Below are 13231 nucleotides of genomic sequence, written 5' to 3'. Positions count from 1 at the left end.
CTTTCCTTATTTGATGTTCTCAGCAGAGCAGTTGGTAAGTCATACAGATTTTCCCACTCCTTTCTGAGCTCCTGAGTTCAGACGCGTACCGTAACCTCACCATGACCCGTGTGATGTGTTCACTTTCTTGCAAGAGACGGCCTTTCTCACTAACACACACAATCTTCGTAGTCCTGGTTTCTTCATAGTTGGTTAAACTCTGCAAAACAATAGATAGATGGTGGGATGTTTTCATTCGCCACGTGTGTGTATGACTTTTTAAACTGAGACAGAGCATCTGGAGAAAACCACTGGTCTAGATTTCATTCAGTTCTGTAACATTAAAGTTTTCCCTCTTGAAAACTGAAATATGCTGCATAAAGACCAGGTATGCTTTTTCCATTGCCGTAGGAAAAAAAATTTAAGCTGGTTGAATCTGTTGGTAAAATACGTGCACAGTTCAGTGTCTGCAGCACATAGGCAGCCTCTTTTCGTCTCCCTTTTTTCTTTCTTGCTACTTTTGCTTTGCATGTAAATGTTTGTTACTCAAAAGCTGAGATTACTATTTTAACTAATCCTTTTATCTTTACAAGTTGAAAGTTTGTTTACCGTCTGTGTAAATTAAAAGGTAGGTGAACGATGTGATGCAGAGGAGTGAAGAAACTGTGATGTGTGTTCCTGTGGATGTTACTACACAAGTTCAGCGTGCTTAAGAATACTTTTCAATAGTCTGAATGTCAAGGGGTTAGGAAGCAGTCCACAAGTTTAATGTCCCTTTAAAATGTTTATGCTTTATTCCAGAATAACCACGTGCATGGACAGCCATATACAGGCCCGGCAGCACATCATATGAACAACCCTCAGCGAACTGGCCAACGAGCACAAGAAAATTATGAAGGCAGTGAAGAAGTTTCCCCACCTCAGACAAAAGATTAGTGAAATGCACATAATCAATTAACTTGCTCCATCAAGACTGTGCACCCAGGCCTTACAGTCCAACTTTTCTCTGTGTCTGGCTAATATTTAAAACTAGAAAAAACTATTCCTAATCAACATGGAGTGGAGAGTCTATTCACTGTCTTATCTGCAGAAAATTGCTGTCAATATATAACCCGCCTGCAGTGGAAAGTGTATAGTGTTTTGTAATAAATGGCCTGATGCTAATGTGTAAATGGCAAAGGTGTATATAGTATATTAATGTTTGACTGTTAATTCTTGAGCAAGAAACATTTTTTTTGTCTTGATGAGACTCACAGATCTACAAAAACAAAAAATAATTTCTTGGTATATCTGCTGCGCTCTGCAACCAGTGTTGCCTGCCTCATGGCAGTTGGATCAACTCCTTTACGAAAAAAGCCTATCCATGTCAACCACAAAAATAGTTTCATGTTAATTCTTTGCCACTGAAGTCGATTTTACTATGAGCAACGTAATGGCTGGTAACCTTTTAATTATTTGGTTGATGTGGAAAATTGGTGATGTAACATTGTTTCTAGATCTTTTTCATTGCCTTTTTCATTCTGGTATTAGGTTAATCACTTTGAAGCTATAGTTATGCTGTAACATTTAGCATGGCTTCACACCAAGTTAGTGTAGCCAATGAGGGGGAAAAACAAACAAGTGACAGCAGTTGTCCCAATGTGACAACTGGATTGCTCAGAACTTTTTCTTCTTACACCTAGACTATAAAAAGGGGAGGGGAAAATGTGACAAACAAGTGGTTTTCAGTTTCACATATGTTCCTCATATCTGATGTTTGACAGTTCTGTCTCTGGGTGGGATAAAGAACACTTAGTTTTCAGTAATAGGAATTTAAAAGATTTAAAACAAATATGCAAAAATTTGCTATGCCAGGATGCCTGGAGCATAATAGACTGTATTTGGTGTGCTTGTTTTGTTTCTTTGGTAGAGCTTATTAGATAAACTTCTAACACTTTCCTTCTACTGCATCCCAGTGAAGTGGAAGTCAACAAAATCACACAGTACTCGTGAGTGCCACTGCACCAAGTTAACTTGCTGGTTTTCTGCTCGTTCACAGTTCTACTTGGAAGCGAGAATTGTCTTAGCTCTTTATCCATTATACAGGAAATCTTAACATTAGAAGCAGGGTTTAATGATAAAAGAAACTACTGGTTAGTCAAATACAATTCTGAGGTATCTCTATTCCAGAATAAACATTTGTTTAAAGACTTCAAGAAACGCATCAGTAAATACTGTATTTAAATGAAAATTGGTAACTTGAATGTGTGTAATTTTTTTGGAACCTGTCTAAAAACCAAATACCCCTGCAAAACAGATACAGCCCACCCTATACTATTTAAATATTTTGCTGTTTTATTTTATAGAAATTATTTTGCTGAATTCACAAATAGAATTTGATTTAAGAAGAATGTTTTGTCCTGTGGTGTGTGTTGTTTTTTGGGTTATTTTTTTTAATGGACTGCACAGGAAGGTGAATTCTGTGCAGTGGCACTATGCTGAATTCTGGAACAACAGTCACATTGAGATTCTGTGCACAAAAAAGGAAAATTGGCCCTTAAGAATAAAATAATCAGGACAATTACACTGTAAAAGTTTCTTAATGTGATTTATCTTGTACTTTTTGTATGTTTTTATATATACATATATATATTTAACGAGCACAAGCTTGATGGTGTTTTTTACAAATGAGTTGATAGAAACAAAGCTGCTTATTGAATTAAAAGTCTGTAGTTTTGGAATGAATGAAGGAACATTCAGCCGCAAGTGCATTCTTATGCATTTAGTGTAACAAGGAAGAGACACGGAAGACTTTTGGATAAGATCACTTTTATGCTTCCATGTTTTCCCTAGTGCTCAAGTTAATTCAGATTTTTTCATAGTTTTTGTAGTAATACCATTTTACCTGGACTCAGTACTAAGCTGGGTAAAGTTTTCCCGTTTATGTTTGGGAATGCTTGCTGGAGGTTTTAACTCAAAAGTTCTACCCTGAGTACTCAAATGGAAATAGTTCATATTTATTTGAACCAGTAATTGCTACACAAGCTGTCTCAGAGGGGATTATTATGTATTTTTTACTAAATCGGTAAAATATATGGTGCGCTAGTTCAGCCTTGCCAAATGTCTTAGCTTTTAATAGAGCAGTGATTGTAGAGATGTGTCAGACCTGTGACACTTTCAGGCTGTGACTCTTCAGTCATACGCACCCCTGTCCCTGAACTGGGACCAACTGCGGTGGCAGTTGTTTTTTGGGTGGCAAATATTGTGCATTTTGTGACTTTGGAAGAAGGATAGCTTGTATTGTTTGCAGCCGCTGCTTTTAAACAGATAGTACAGGAAAAGTTGCAATGTTTTCTTCGCTCTGGGCAAAACAATTTCGAATTGTACTTAACAAATAGTGTACAAGCAAAAAGTTTCATATGCATGTTACTGTCACAGCATTGTGGCAGTGGTCATTTCCAGGCGATACACAGTACCTCATTGTTGATGGCACACTTTAAAATAGTCATCCTCAAAGTGCCTGAAGATTTAATTCCCCCATCACTAATTTCAGTCCTCTTTTCTGTTTAGGGCAGTTTGTAGGGAATCTCTGGTCTTCCATGGAATGAGCCAATAAATAGGAAAGCAATTGCTCGTGTTCCTCACCATGTAACATCAAATACCCAGGAGCTGAACGTTCATAGGTTGATGTTATATGGTGGTTAATGTGTAGTTTGACCTACGGGGAAATTGGTAACCTGCAGAATTTCTCCCTCTTGTATTATTTGGTCTGTGGTTCTTTGGTGACTAAAATAAGCTCTTTACACTTTGGTACCCTTGGTGTTAAAAGATCAGCACAGCCATATATAAAAGGAGTTTAGTTACTGTTTGTGTATCAGGAAATGTTCTGTTTTGGTCACCTACACGTCCGTTATCCCACTGAGACCAATGAGGTTGAACAGGGCTCAGCCAAAGCTGAACTTGCCATGCAGAACGTCATTTAGTGGTGATGCACAAGCAGAAAAGGACTCCTCTTGACTTGGAATTTTTCAGATTATTTTCCCTGCTGACTGCCAGCTCTGAAAATTTAAGTTCTCTGTTTTTTAAAGCTAGTGTATCTTGCTGAAATTGAGCTAGAAAGAAATTAAAATTTCACTTTTTTTTTTTCGTATTAACTTTCCTTTAGACAATGTGAGAAAATTGTGTTAGGGTAAGTGCCGTTATGCCTTCTCAGCCACTTGGTTGTGCCTAGCTTGTGTGTTCTAGCATATGTATCATGAAGAAGCACTTAAGGTTCCAAAACTTCCTATGTATTTCTTCAGTTCTGGAGGAGAATGAGATCAGCCATTCTGCCAAAGCTAAATGGGCAAAAAATTGGCTGCTGTAGCAATTAACTTTATTTTTTGTTTCAATAGATTTTGTCTACCTCCAAGTCTCTTGACAGAAATGAATAGGCCGATAAATTATGTCAAGGCAAAATGGCTCAATGTTTTTGTCGGCATGTGTTTTGGTTACTAGGCATTGCAGTGAGGCTTTCAATGCAATGAATTTAACTTCAAATGAAAGTTAAAGACTATATAAATCAGAGGAAGAAATGGCATGTTGGGAAATTTGCAGAGTGACCAATTAAGTGTTTAAATGTCTCAGTTAAGCCTTGTCATCCATGCTTGCAAATCCACATTGAAATCAAACTCACTCCTGTGGTGAAAGACACACACCTTAATTTTGGGGAGGGTGAGATGCTGATGCTGACCTCACATTTGTTAAGCCAGGTGTGGGAGTTCCCTGTTTGTGGCTCTGCTCCAGCAGTTTTATCAGAACACCAGTGATTTTGGCTCCCCATCTTCTTACCTCCTGTGCTCTCCCATCGTGTTTGTGATACCACTTTTCTCGCAGCCATGAGGTCTTGGAAATCAAGTCTAAACCTGCCTTGTAGAGCAGGACAATACAGGCTTTCTGGAAGAGAAGTAGGAACCGTCTTGTAAATACCGTGTGCTGCACAGCGGTACTAGAATAAACAACAAGGTGCGAGAAGCCCAGCTAGGGCCTTCTGCGTGACTTCTGTTCCTCTTGCAAGTGGTCTCATAAGGAGGATGACAGCAAACAGCTCTGTAAAGCTCAGGCCGTTTTCTTTCTGGCTTGCAGCTACATACAATCAGTCTACACTAGTGCAGTAAAGATCTCTGTGCAGCAGCAGCACAAGCAGCACTCCCAGTCTGTGCCCCCCGTGCTGTTCCAGGGTATCCATTACACTTTCCTGCTGTTGGGCTTTGGGGTGGTCCCGTTAATACACGCATTTATGCTGAGACTTGTCCCCAATACAGACCAGACAGCTCTACTGCACTAGAAGGGCTTTAACCCAGTCTGAGCACTGTCACTTTTTACACTATGTAAATTCCTAAGATTCGTACTATAGATGTCCTTTTATTTCTAAGGTATAAAAATTTCCCTTGGACTAACTTTTACAATGTCCAGTAATAATTCTTTTGTCCTTTTTTTATAAGAGCGAGCGTTCAGTCCTGCCCCTGTAGCGTCTCTTAGGGCAGGCTGCTCACAGGAGCGTGTTGGCATAGATTCCAGCACTTAAATTCCAAGATCCTCATCCTGTAATCTGATTTTCCAAAGCAAGCTGTGGTGGATCTGTGGATTTTAACACCATTTCTATGAGTCCTGTTGCTTTCAGCACCGAAAGAGTTGCTGATGTGTTGTAGGGTTCAGCACAGATAAGTCACCGGGTGGCACAGAAGAGGGCTCTTACTTGTTTTATTTACACTTTTTTGCAGACAATGAAATCAAAACAAGCACAGGAGAACCAGTTGCTGAAGGAGAAAACCACTCTCTTGAATAAGGGCTAACTTTTCATCAGATTTTAAATACCTAACTGTTTTTTAGCTTTAGAATTCCTTAAAGCTGCTTTTTGGTAATAAAACTGACCCACAGGCTGTCTCCATAGAAGAATTTGATATAGCCTTAACTATATCAGCACAATTTTGAAAGGACAAGGTCATTCTGTAGTGGTCAAAATAATGAACAAATGTCTTCTTGTTTTTAACGACAAGCTAACTATGAATAATGAAAAGGTGTGGGGGGGAGTTAAACAGGTTCTACTAATTCATCCAAAAATCTAACCATAGAAAAACATCCAGTGCAGGAAAACAAGATCGTTCCCTCTCTTTCTGTACACTATTTAAAGTGTCTGATAATGCTTATTTTTAATTTCCAACTGCTATTCCAGCAACTTGCTTTATATTGGCCTAAGCAGTGTCAGCTGCAGTTTGTGGCTTCCTGATGCATTTGCAGTTACGTCCCCTTCAGTCCTTGCCAGAGCAAAATCTTCAAATGTTTGTTTTTCCCATAAAAACCAGTTCCCCAATGCGCATTTTCGTGACGTGTTGTTTCTGTTTTCGTACAATGACCAGAACAGGAGGAATGCTTTCCAAGTGTGGTTTCACCTGAGCCATTAAGCAAGCAGTTTTGTTGCTTTTCTGTAACGATACCTCTGTGGATGCAGCTTTTAAAGGTATTTGCCTTTTTTTGGAGCTTTATTTATTGAAACGCTGCTCAGTTCTTGTCCATCACTTCTCAATTTCTGTTCATCATTTCTCACCGTTCTTCCTTACCAAGTTTCTCACTCTGGACTGCCAGGATCACTTCCTATTTAATATTTTTGTATTTTCTTGGAATCAAATCCCTTCACTTGCCGTGATGGTTTTGTTCGGTTTCACCTGTTCTATCCACACGTGCTGTTGAGCTGTGAGCTGCTACAAAAGCACCACGTTTGCCGGGCTGCCTGGTGCTCCCAGCCACAGCCGTTCAGTCTGCAGTAGCAGCAGCCACAGGCTTGACCAGGTGGGCTTTGTCATCTCTTCAATCTCCTCAGAAGTCATGTGGGGTGTGAAAGCCGCATGCTGCTGACAGCACTCCGGAATTAAGTAGCTTGTAGCTTATTGGGGTTTTGTCTTCTGCTTCATTTTCTATCTTGAGCAGTTAGTTTCTACAGGCGAATAAAAATGGTAGGTCTCACTGGAATCTGCTTTTGAAAAGAAGGCTGATCAAAAACCTGGATATTTCTTAATATATTTGTTTGTATTTAAATATCTGGTAGGTGCTTTAGAGTATTTAGCAAGTCACAGAATCACAGAATGGTTGGCGTTGGAAGGGACCTGTGGAGATCATCTAGTCTAAACCAAAGTCGTCTGGAAGCAAATTCAGAAGCTTAGAAACACGAAGACTAGGTCTTCAATATTTGATGATGCTCACAAATTCTGTGTACAGGTCCTGCTGCGTGATTGGGAACAGGTGAAAGAGCAAAATGGAAATATTTCACTGAAGGGAGAGGTGATGCTTCGTGACATCCCTGGGGATGGGACAAGCTGAGTGAGGGTGCTTTGCCTGGGCACACACCACTGGTGGCCACAGGAGTGTGAACCCTCCTGGTGTGACCGTGCCTGAACCACAGGCTTCCCCAAGTACCCAAGGATTGATTTCCAGCAAGATGTTGATGAAGTAGCATATGAAGTATTTTCCATTATTTTTCTTCTTTAAGATATGTCTACAGAGTTGAATCCTCTGAGCAAATAAAGACGGGGAGTGGGCTGAGCGAGAGGCTTTGCAAGCTGCTTCTGTTCATGCTTTCTACCTCTTGACATCCATTGCTGAGCCGCTGCGGGCTGACATGCCGGGAAGCGCTTTGGAGCAGCGTGACAGTTTGTGCTGGGTCAGGCTGGTATACGGGTACAGAAATACCTGGTCAGGCATCCCCCAGGGGTGTGTGAAATCATTTGAAATGTGACTCCAAGAGTAGGCACGTATGTTGCCATCGAAATGAAGGATCCCGCATTCTTTCAGGTGGCACTACGTGGACTCGTAAGCACTTCTACTCGGTCTCTTGTGCTCCCTCCTTACCCAAGGGAAGCAGCATAAAATCCTTTCACAATGAATATTGCTCAATTAATGCAGCTGCAGGGAGGTGTATATTTTCCTAGCGATATTGATGGGGTTAGAAAGGGAGGGGTGTCAGAATGTGAAAAGCCAGTGTTCTGCAGATCAACCCAGGTGTTTATCTAGAAAGAAATGTTACTGCTTGCGACCGTGGTTGTGCGTAAGACTGAAATGCTGAAACAGAACTGTGTAACCCTCCCACTCTTGGGCCTGAGAGAGACCTGGCATTGGCTTTCTGAGCACTTCTGCAACCTGAACCAAAAAACTGCTGTGGGAATGTAGACTTACCATATAGCTGTGGGGAAAAACTTAAATCGTGTCACTTCTCTCGCTCTTCAGAGCAGTCAACATGATTTTGATGTAGGTTTTAGATTATGTATATATATAAATCTGATTGAAGTACCAACAGCAAACCATAAATAAAATGTGGACTTAACTGAAGAATGAGCTAGTGGAGGACTCTTGTGTTGAATTTATTAAAATATGAGGTAATGAAGTCGTTGATAGAAGAGACGTGCTGCAATGAAGACAGAAATAAAGCTGGGGTGTCCTCACCTCGGGAAGGCAGCCAGGTTCGCTGTTGCCTTTGAGTCAATTACAGCACATGAGGATCGACTCAGTTGCACTGTAGTCACTGGAGGAGAGTTGGCTGCATGGGAACGTTTCTTGGGTCACTCCATCCTCATGCCTACCTGTAACTACACTTGCCTCTCCTTGGGACCCAGTGGCAGCTCCAGGGACAAGTGTCCTTTCACATTCCTGGTGGTCAAAAGCCAGTACAGGCTCCTGGAGAGCTGCTCCTACCCCTGTGTGTTCCTGACATGCTGGTTACCTGGTTACTCTGCTCTACCAGAGCAAGGGCCAGCACCTAAAATGAATTTGAAGTGGGTGTAATGCAGAGTGACTGGAAACCTTCGGTTTCTGATATTTGCTCTTGGCACTGGCTTTGGAGGTGTGTGAATGAAAATACAAATCAATGTCGAATTACTGGGAATTTGTAGTACTAACATTAAGTAAAAAACAGTTTAAACAAGACATCTCTGGGAGCAGGTAACACCGGGGTTTATGATAGCTCTGCTCGGTTGATGTAACTCATGTGAGTGGACATGTGTGTGAATTTTCTGGACATTGACACCTTAGCACAAATAAGAATTCAAGATAAATTTGGGATATATCCCAATAGATCATTACGGGTTAGGGGTTGCTGTAAACTGGGAGAAGAAAACTTTTGATTAAGACAGCATGAATGTAAAGTGACTCCTGTGAATGTGCTCTGTTCTCACATTTCTCTGAGAATTTGTTAATGCCACAAGACAAAAAAAGCCAATTTAACTTCTATGGAGACTGTGAAATATGTAATGACTTACTGATCACCCAGTTCCCTGAAAACTTGTACGATTTGAGCTACCATGGTTTTTGCATTAGCTGAAAATACAGCCCAAAGCATTTCTCTTGGCTTTGATACTCACCTGGTAACTTCTAACACACAAAGTCAGCATCATCGTTTTGTTGCTGACGTTCATTTCCCTCTTATTTTTGCAAAAGCTCTCTGGATGGATTTGCTCTGCCCTTTTTCTACCACACACGGTTTCATTGCACCTCCCTTTGTATTTCCTCCTTCCCTGCACGGGTGCGTAGCCGGCTGTGGATCCTCCAGAAACACATTCCCCTTCTGATTGACCAAGGGCGGGCAGCTACTGTGGGGGCGTCACAGTAGAGCTGGGAGGCTGTGGTGTGGCAGCACTGGGGAGATGAGTCTTGCCCGTCTCTGGATGAAATGTGGCTACTGCCGTGCGTGTCTCGGGGCAAGTTAGAGCTGTGAAACAGCCATCGGGCTGCTGAGGGGTCAGCGGAGCAGTAGATCGGAAAGGAATAATAATGTTAATTAACGTGTTCTATTATAATGGGAGAATTTGCGATATGTGTTGATGGTTAGATAGAACTTGATGTTGCACAAAACACCCTTAAGAAAGTATAAAGAAAATACTGCTTGGGTTTTCAGTCGGTGGAAATTTGAAGTCCTTCTAAAGGAAGAGCTTTTAGTGTTTCACTGGTATGTATCTTCTTTTTCTTTTTTTTTTCTTTTTTAGCAAGTAAAGCCTTGAACTGGAAATAACCACTGAAATTCCTGCATGAACACATAACATCTTTCTTCAAAACAGAGTTTGCTTCATTTCAAGATTTATGATATCCTTGTAGCCATTATAATGTTCAAGGGAGATTACTATTACTATTACTACTACTATTACTATTACTATTACTATTATTTTAATAATAAGTATGGATGTAGTTTTTGAAGCTGGGCTGTGTGGATAGTGGCTCATGTCCTCTGTGCAGCATTAGGGCTGGAAACTGAGACACTCCTCCATGAAGTAAGGAACCTGGCTATATAAGCAAATCACCTGCGTATTCTATCACGTTGGTAAAAACAGCTGGTTTGAGCAAGAGGTTGCTGAATATGATGTACATTAAAATATAATTACTAGGGGTGAATATAAAAGCATACAAGGAGCATATGGGGGTAGGAGAAGAACAAGACCGTGCAAGGACGCCATGGTTTTCGACTGAATGTGGTTTGCATTTATTTTGCTAACTTAGGTTTGGAAGTGTTTTTGTATTAAAGCCTGTTCAGTAAAGCCAGGAGCTCAGAAATCCATCCACTTCACCACCAGGTTCTTCACCTCTCCACAGAAAGGGGGTTTAGAGCTGGGGATCGAGGGACCACCCTGCTGGGGGTGGGGGGAACTGGTGCCTGATGCAGACACAGGGGAAAGAGGCAGCGGGGGAGATGCTTGAGCTTTGGTTTCTTCCATTGGCACTTGATGGCTTTAGTGGTACTTGAGCTGACCCCGGAGTGCAGCAGGTATCAGCGCACTGCGCGATGGAGGCGATACCAGCCAAGGCGGGAAAGAAGGAGGGATATTTTCAATCAGTTTACTTCACTGTACAGTTAATCTCTCCCCCTTGAGTCCCAAGACCACCCCTAGATCATGGTTAAATACACCAAATCCTGGTGTCAAAAATACTCACTTTATGGATTGTTCATACTGCCATGTTTGCACCACATTTTTCTTGTTTGAAAGGAGTAAGGCTACACCAAGGATCCTCCCAGACAAGGTGGTAAAGGAAGGTGCCTTCCTTCCTCACAGTGTCCCTGTCGTGTTTAATTTCTGATTTCTACAGTGTTAAATTCAGAAGGATCTGCCACCCTGTTCAGCTGAACCTCCTGCCTGCCACAGGTGGCTGACACTCCATTCCACCCACACGGAGGCCACATTGACATTGACTTCAGTCCCATTTTCATTTTCCATTCAGTGCTTGCACAGATCCTCCCAGGCTGAAGTAACTTGTTAGTAACTCAACAGTATATTTTAATGAGTATTTTTTTTAACTCCTTCCTTGTCACATTGTTAGTCCTCTTAATTCACCCAATCATGTAACCTGCTGGAGTTCACTGTGTATTGTACAGCTTGTCAAGTTAGACCTTCAGTTTGGAAAACATATTTCAGTTTACTGATGTTTTTAATTTTAAGTTGGTCTCTATAGAGCCTACTTTGTTTTAGCCATTCACTTTATTTAATTCCCCCTTCCCTCCCACTTCTTTTCAGAAATTTTTAGCACCTGTGGTGCTAATGCCTGAGAGGGAGCATTTTGCCCCTGGAAAATGTTTGTCTTGTGCTGTGGTCGCTTGCTAATATCACTGTGGCTTTTTAATTTTAAAAGTTATATGTTACTAGGCTTAAAGTAATTTCTCCTCCAAAGAAATTAGTTTCTGCTGTTGCTCTTCTATATTTTGTCCTGTCAGATCATTTGGCTGCCTGGCTGTAGGTACCCACTGTTTCACTAAGCAGCCGCTGCTCTCAGACCTCTCCATTGTGCACCAAGGGGCTTGGCTTGGTGTTGCTGGCCTTTGTACCACCTTCAGCACACTCACGAATTGTGCTCTGTGTGTACATGGACAGAGGCTCCCAACAATTTTTTCAAGCGTCATCTTGTGTAACATTCCACCTCTGACTTCTCCTCCTCCTCCAGTTCATTTTGTCCGAGTTAGTCCTGTCCTACTGCTCTGAAATGTGTGTTGCCCCAGGGACCAATTCATTACCTATTCACATGCATAAAGCTTCTATGTGTGGACAGACGGACATCCTTAGTTGACTGGCATAAACACCCTGTTCAGCACAGCTGGGGGGTGATGTTTGGAATACACTCCATGATGTTTCACAACGCAGTCTTTCATCTCCAGGTAGTCTTTCCAAAGGAGCAGTTAGAATGCGTTGTGAGCGTTCAGACCTATAGGATGCAAACACAAAAGATAAGCCTCCACTTTGTAGCAAACTTTACAAGAGCCTACACTTTAATAACAGTTAGTTGCCACGAGCAGTTATTTCTTAATTTGGTGAATGGACTCACATCTTCAAAATCTTCATACTGCTGTGTGAATTTAAAGTGACTTTTAGAATTGCATCCTATATATTTACATTAAATGCATTTGTAGCTGCCTTCAGCACTACAATATGGTACTTATTTATGCAATTATTCCATACCTGTAGATTTAGCGCACTGATACTCCAGCTGTTGGCTGTGAATGTGGGACAGTCTGTGGCTACTGCTGGAGCCTGGGACCAAGGCAGCAAGTGGTGTCAGTAAGAGTCTATCCCTTCCCTAGAAAATATGTGGAGCCAACAAACGCAAGTGTGGATGGAACCCACGGCTTCTGCAAGTCCTTTAGATGCATTTAATGCAAATTGCTCTGAAAGTTCTTTGTACCGATGGTCTGAAAAAAACTTCTGTATTGAACATACTGTGAAATCTTTCTTAACTTGGTTCTTGTCAAGGCGGTCATCTGAAGATTAAATACTTAACTGGTTTTCTTCTGATCTTGTTTGAGAGTGGGTAAAATTGAAATCCATGCCAGCAGCATACAGGCACATAAGCAAGAGCTCCTGACCTCATGGCAAAAACATGAGACATGAACTTTCACAACCTCTGATGGTATGGCAGGTATTGCTTTTTAGATTTTTTTTTCCCCCAAATGTGCTCTGGTGTTTCTTCAAGGAGTGTGGTTGGTTTTTCTAATTATGTTTTTCTCCCTAGACACATGTGGCCAGCTACAGTATTATTTTTGTGAGTGGATATGGAAAATAACTATTTGCTTCACATTCCATGGGATTCTTTTCAATATAAGGTTATACTCATATGTGCAGCTGTGTCACGGGCATTTTGATTGCTGTGTGAGCTACCCTGCACCGTTAGGGAAAAGCATCTTTTGCTCTGAAGAGCAAATTAGCTTTTGCATTCCCTCCACCTTGTCACATCTTCCATAGGATCCTTGCTTTGCCATGTTTGGGAACAT

The 13231-nt window shown here is 41.3% G+C and overlaps 1 protein-coding gene across 2 annotated transcripts in view; it reads left to right on the top strand.

Annotated features, from left to right (window-relative positions):
• USP9X (ubiquitin specific peptidase 9 X-linked) overlaps positions 1 to 2369 on the top strand; it is a 103310-nt gene extending 100941 nt beyond the window's left edge. For both annotated transcript variants that reach the window (XM_065070036.1, XM_065070030.1), the window contains exon 45: positions 781 to 2369. In XM_065070036.1, coding sequence (XP_064926108.1) covers positions 781 to 915 — 135 coding nt within the window. In that variant the 3' untranslated portion in view covers positions 916 to 2369. The remainder of the gene's footprint in view (positions 1 to 780) is intronic.
• Positions 2370 to 13231: the final 10862 nt, after the last annotated feature.

The sequence above is a fragment of the Columba livia genome, chromosome 1 (assembly GCF_036013475.1).
Source record: "Columba livia isolate bColLiv1 breed racing homer chromosome 1, bColLiv1.pat.W.v2, whole genome shotgun sequence".
Taxonomy (NCBI): domain Eukaryota; kingdom Metazoa; phylum Chordata; class Aves; order Columbiformes; family Columbidae; genus Columba; species Columba livia.
The sequence above is the reverse complement of the archived record's forward strand: the minus strand, read 5'-3'. Positions and strand labels throughout refer to the sequence as shown.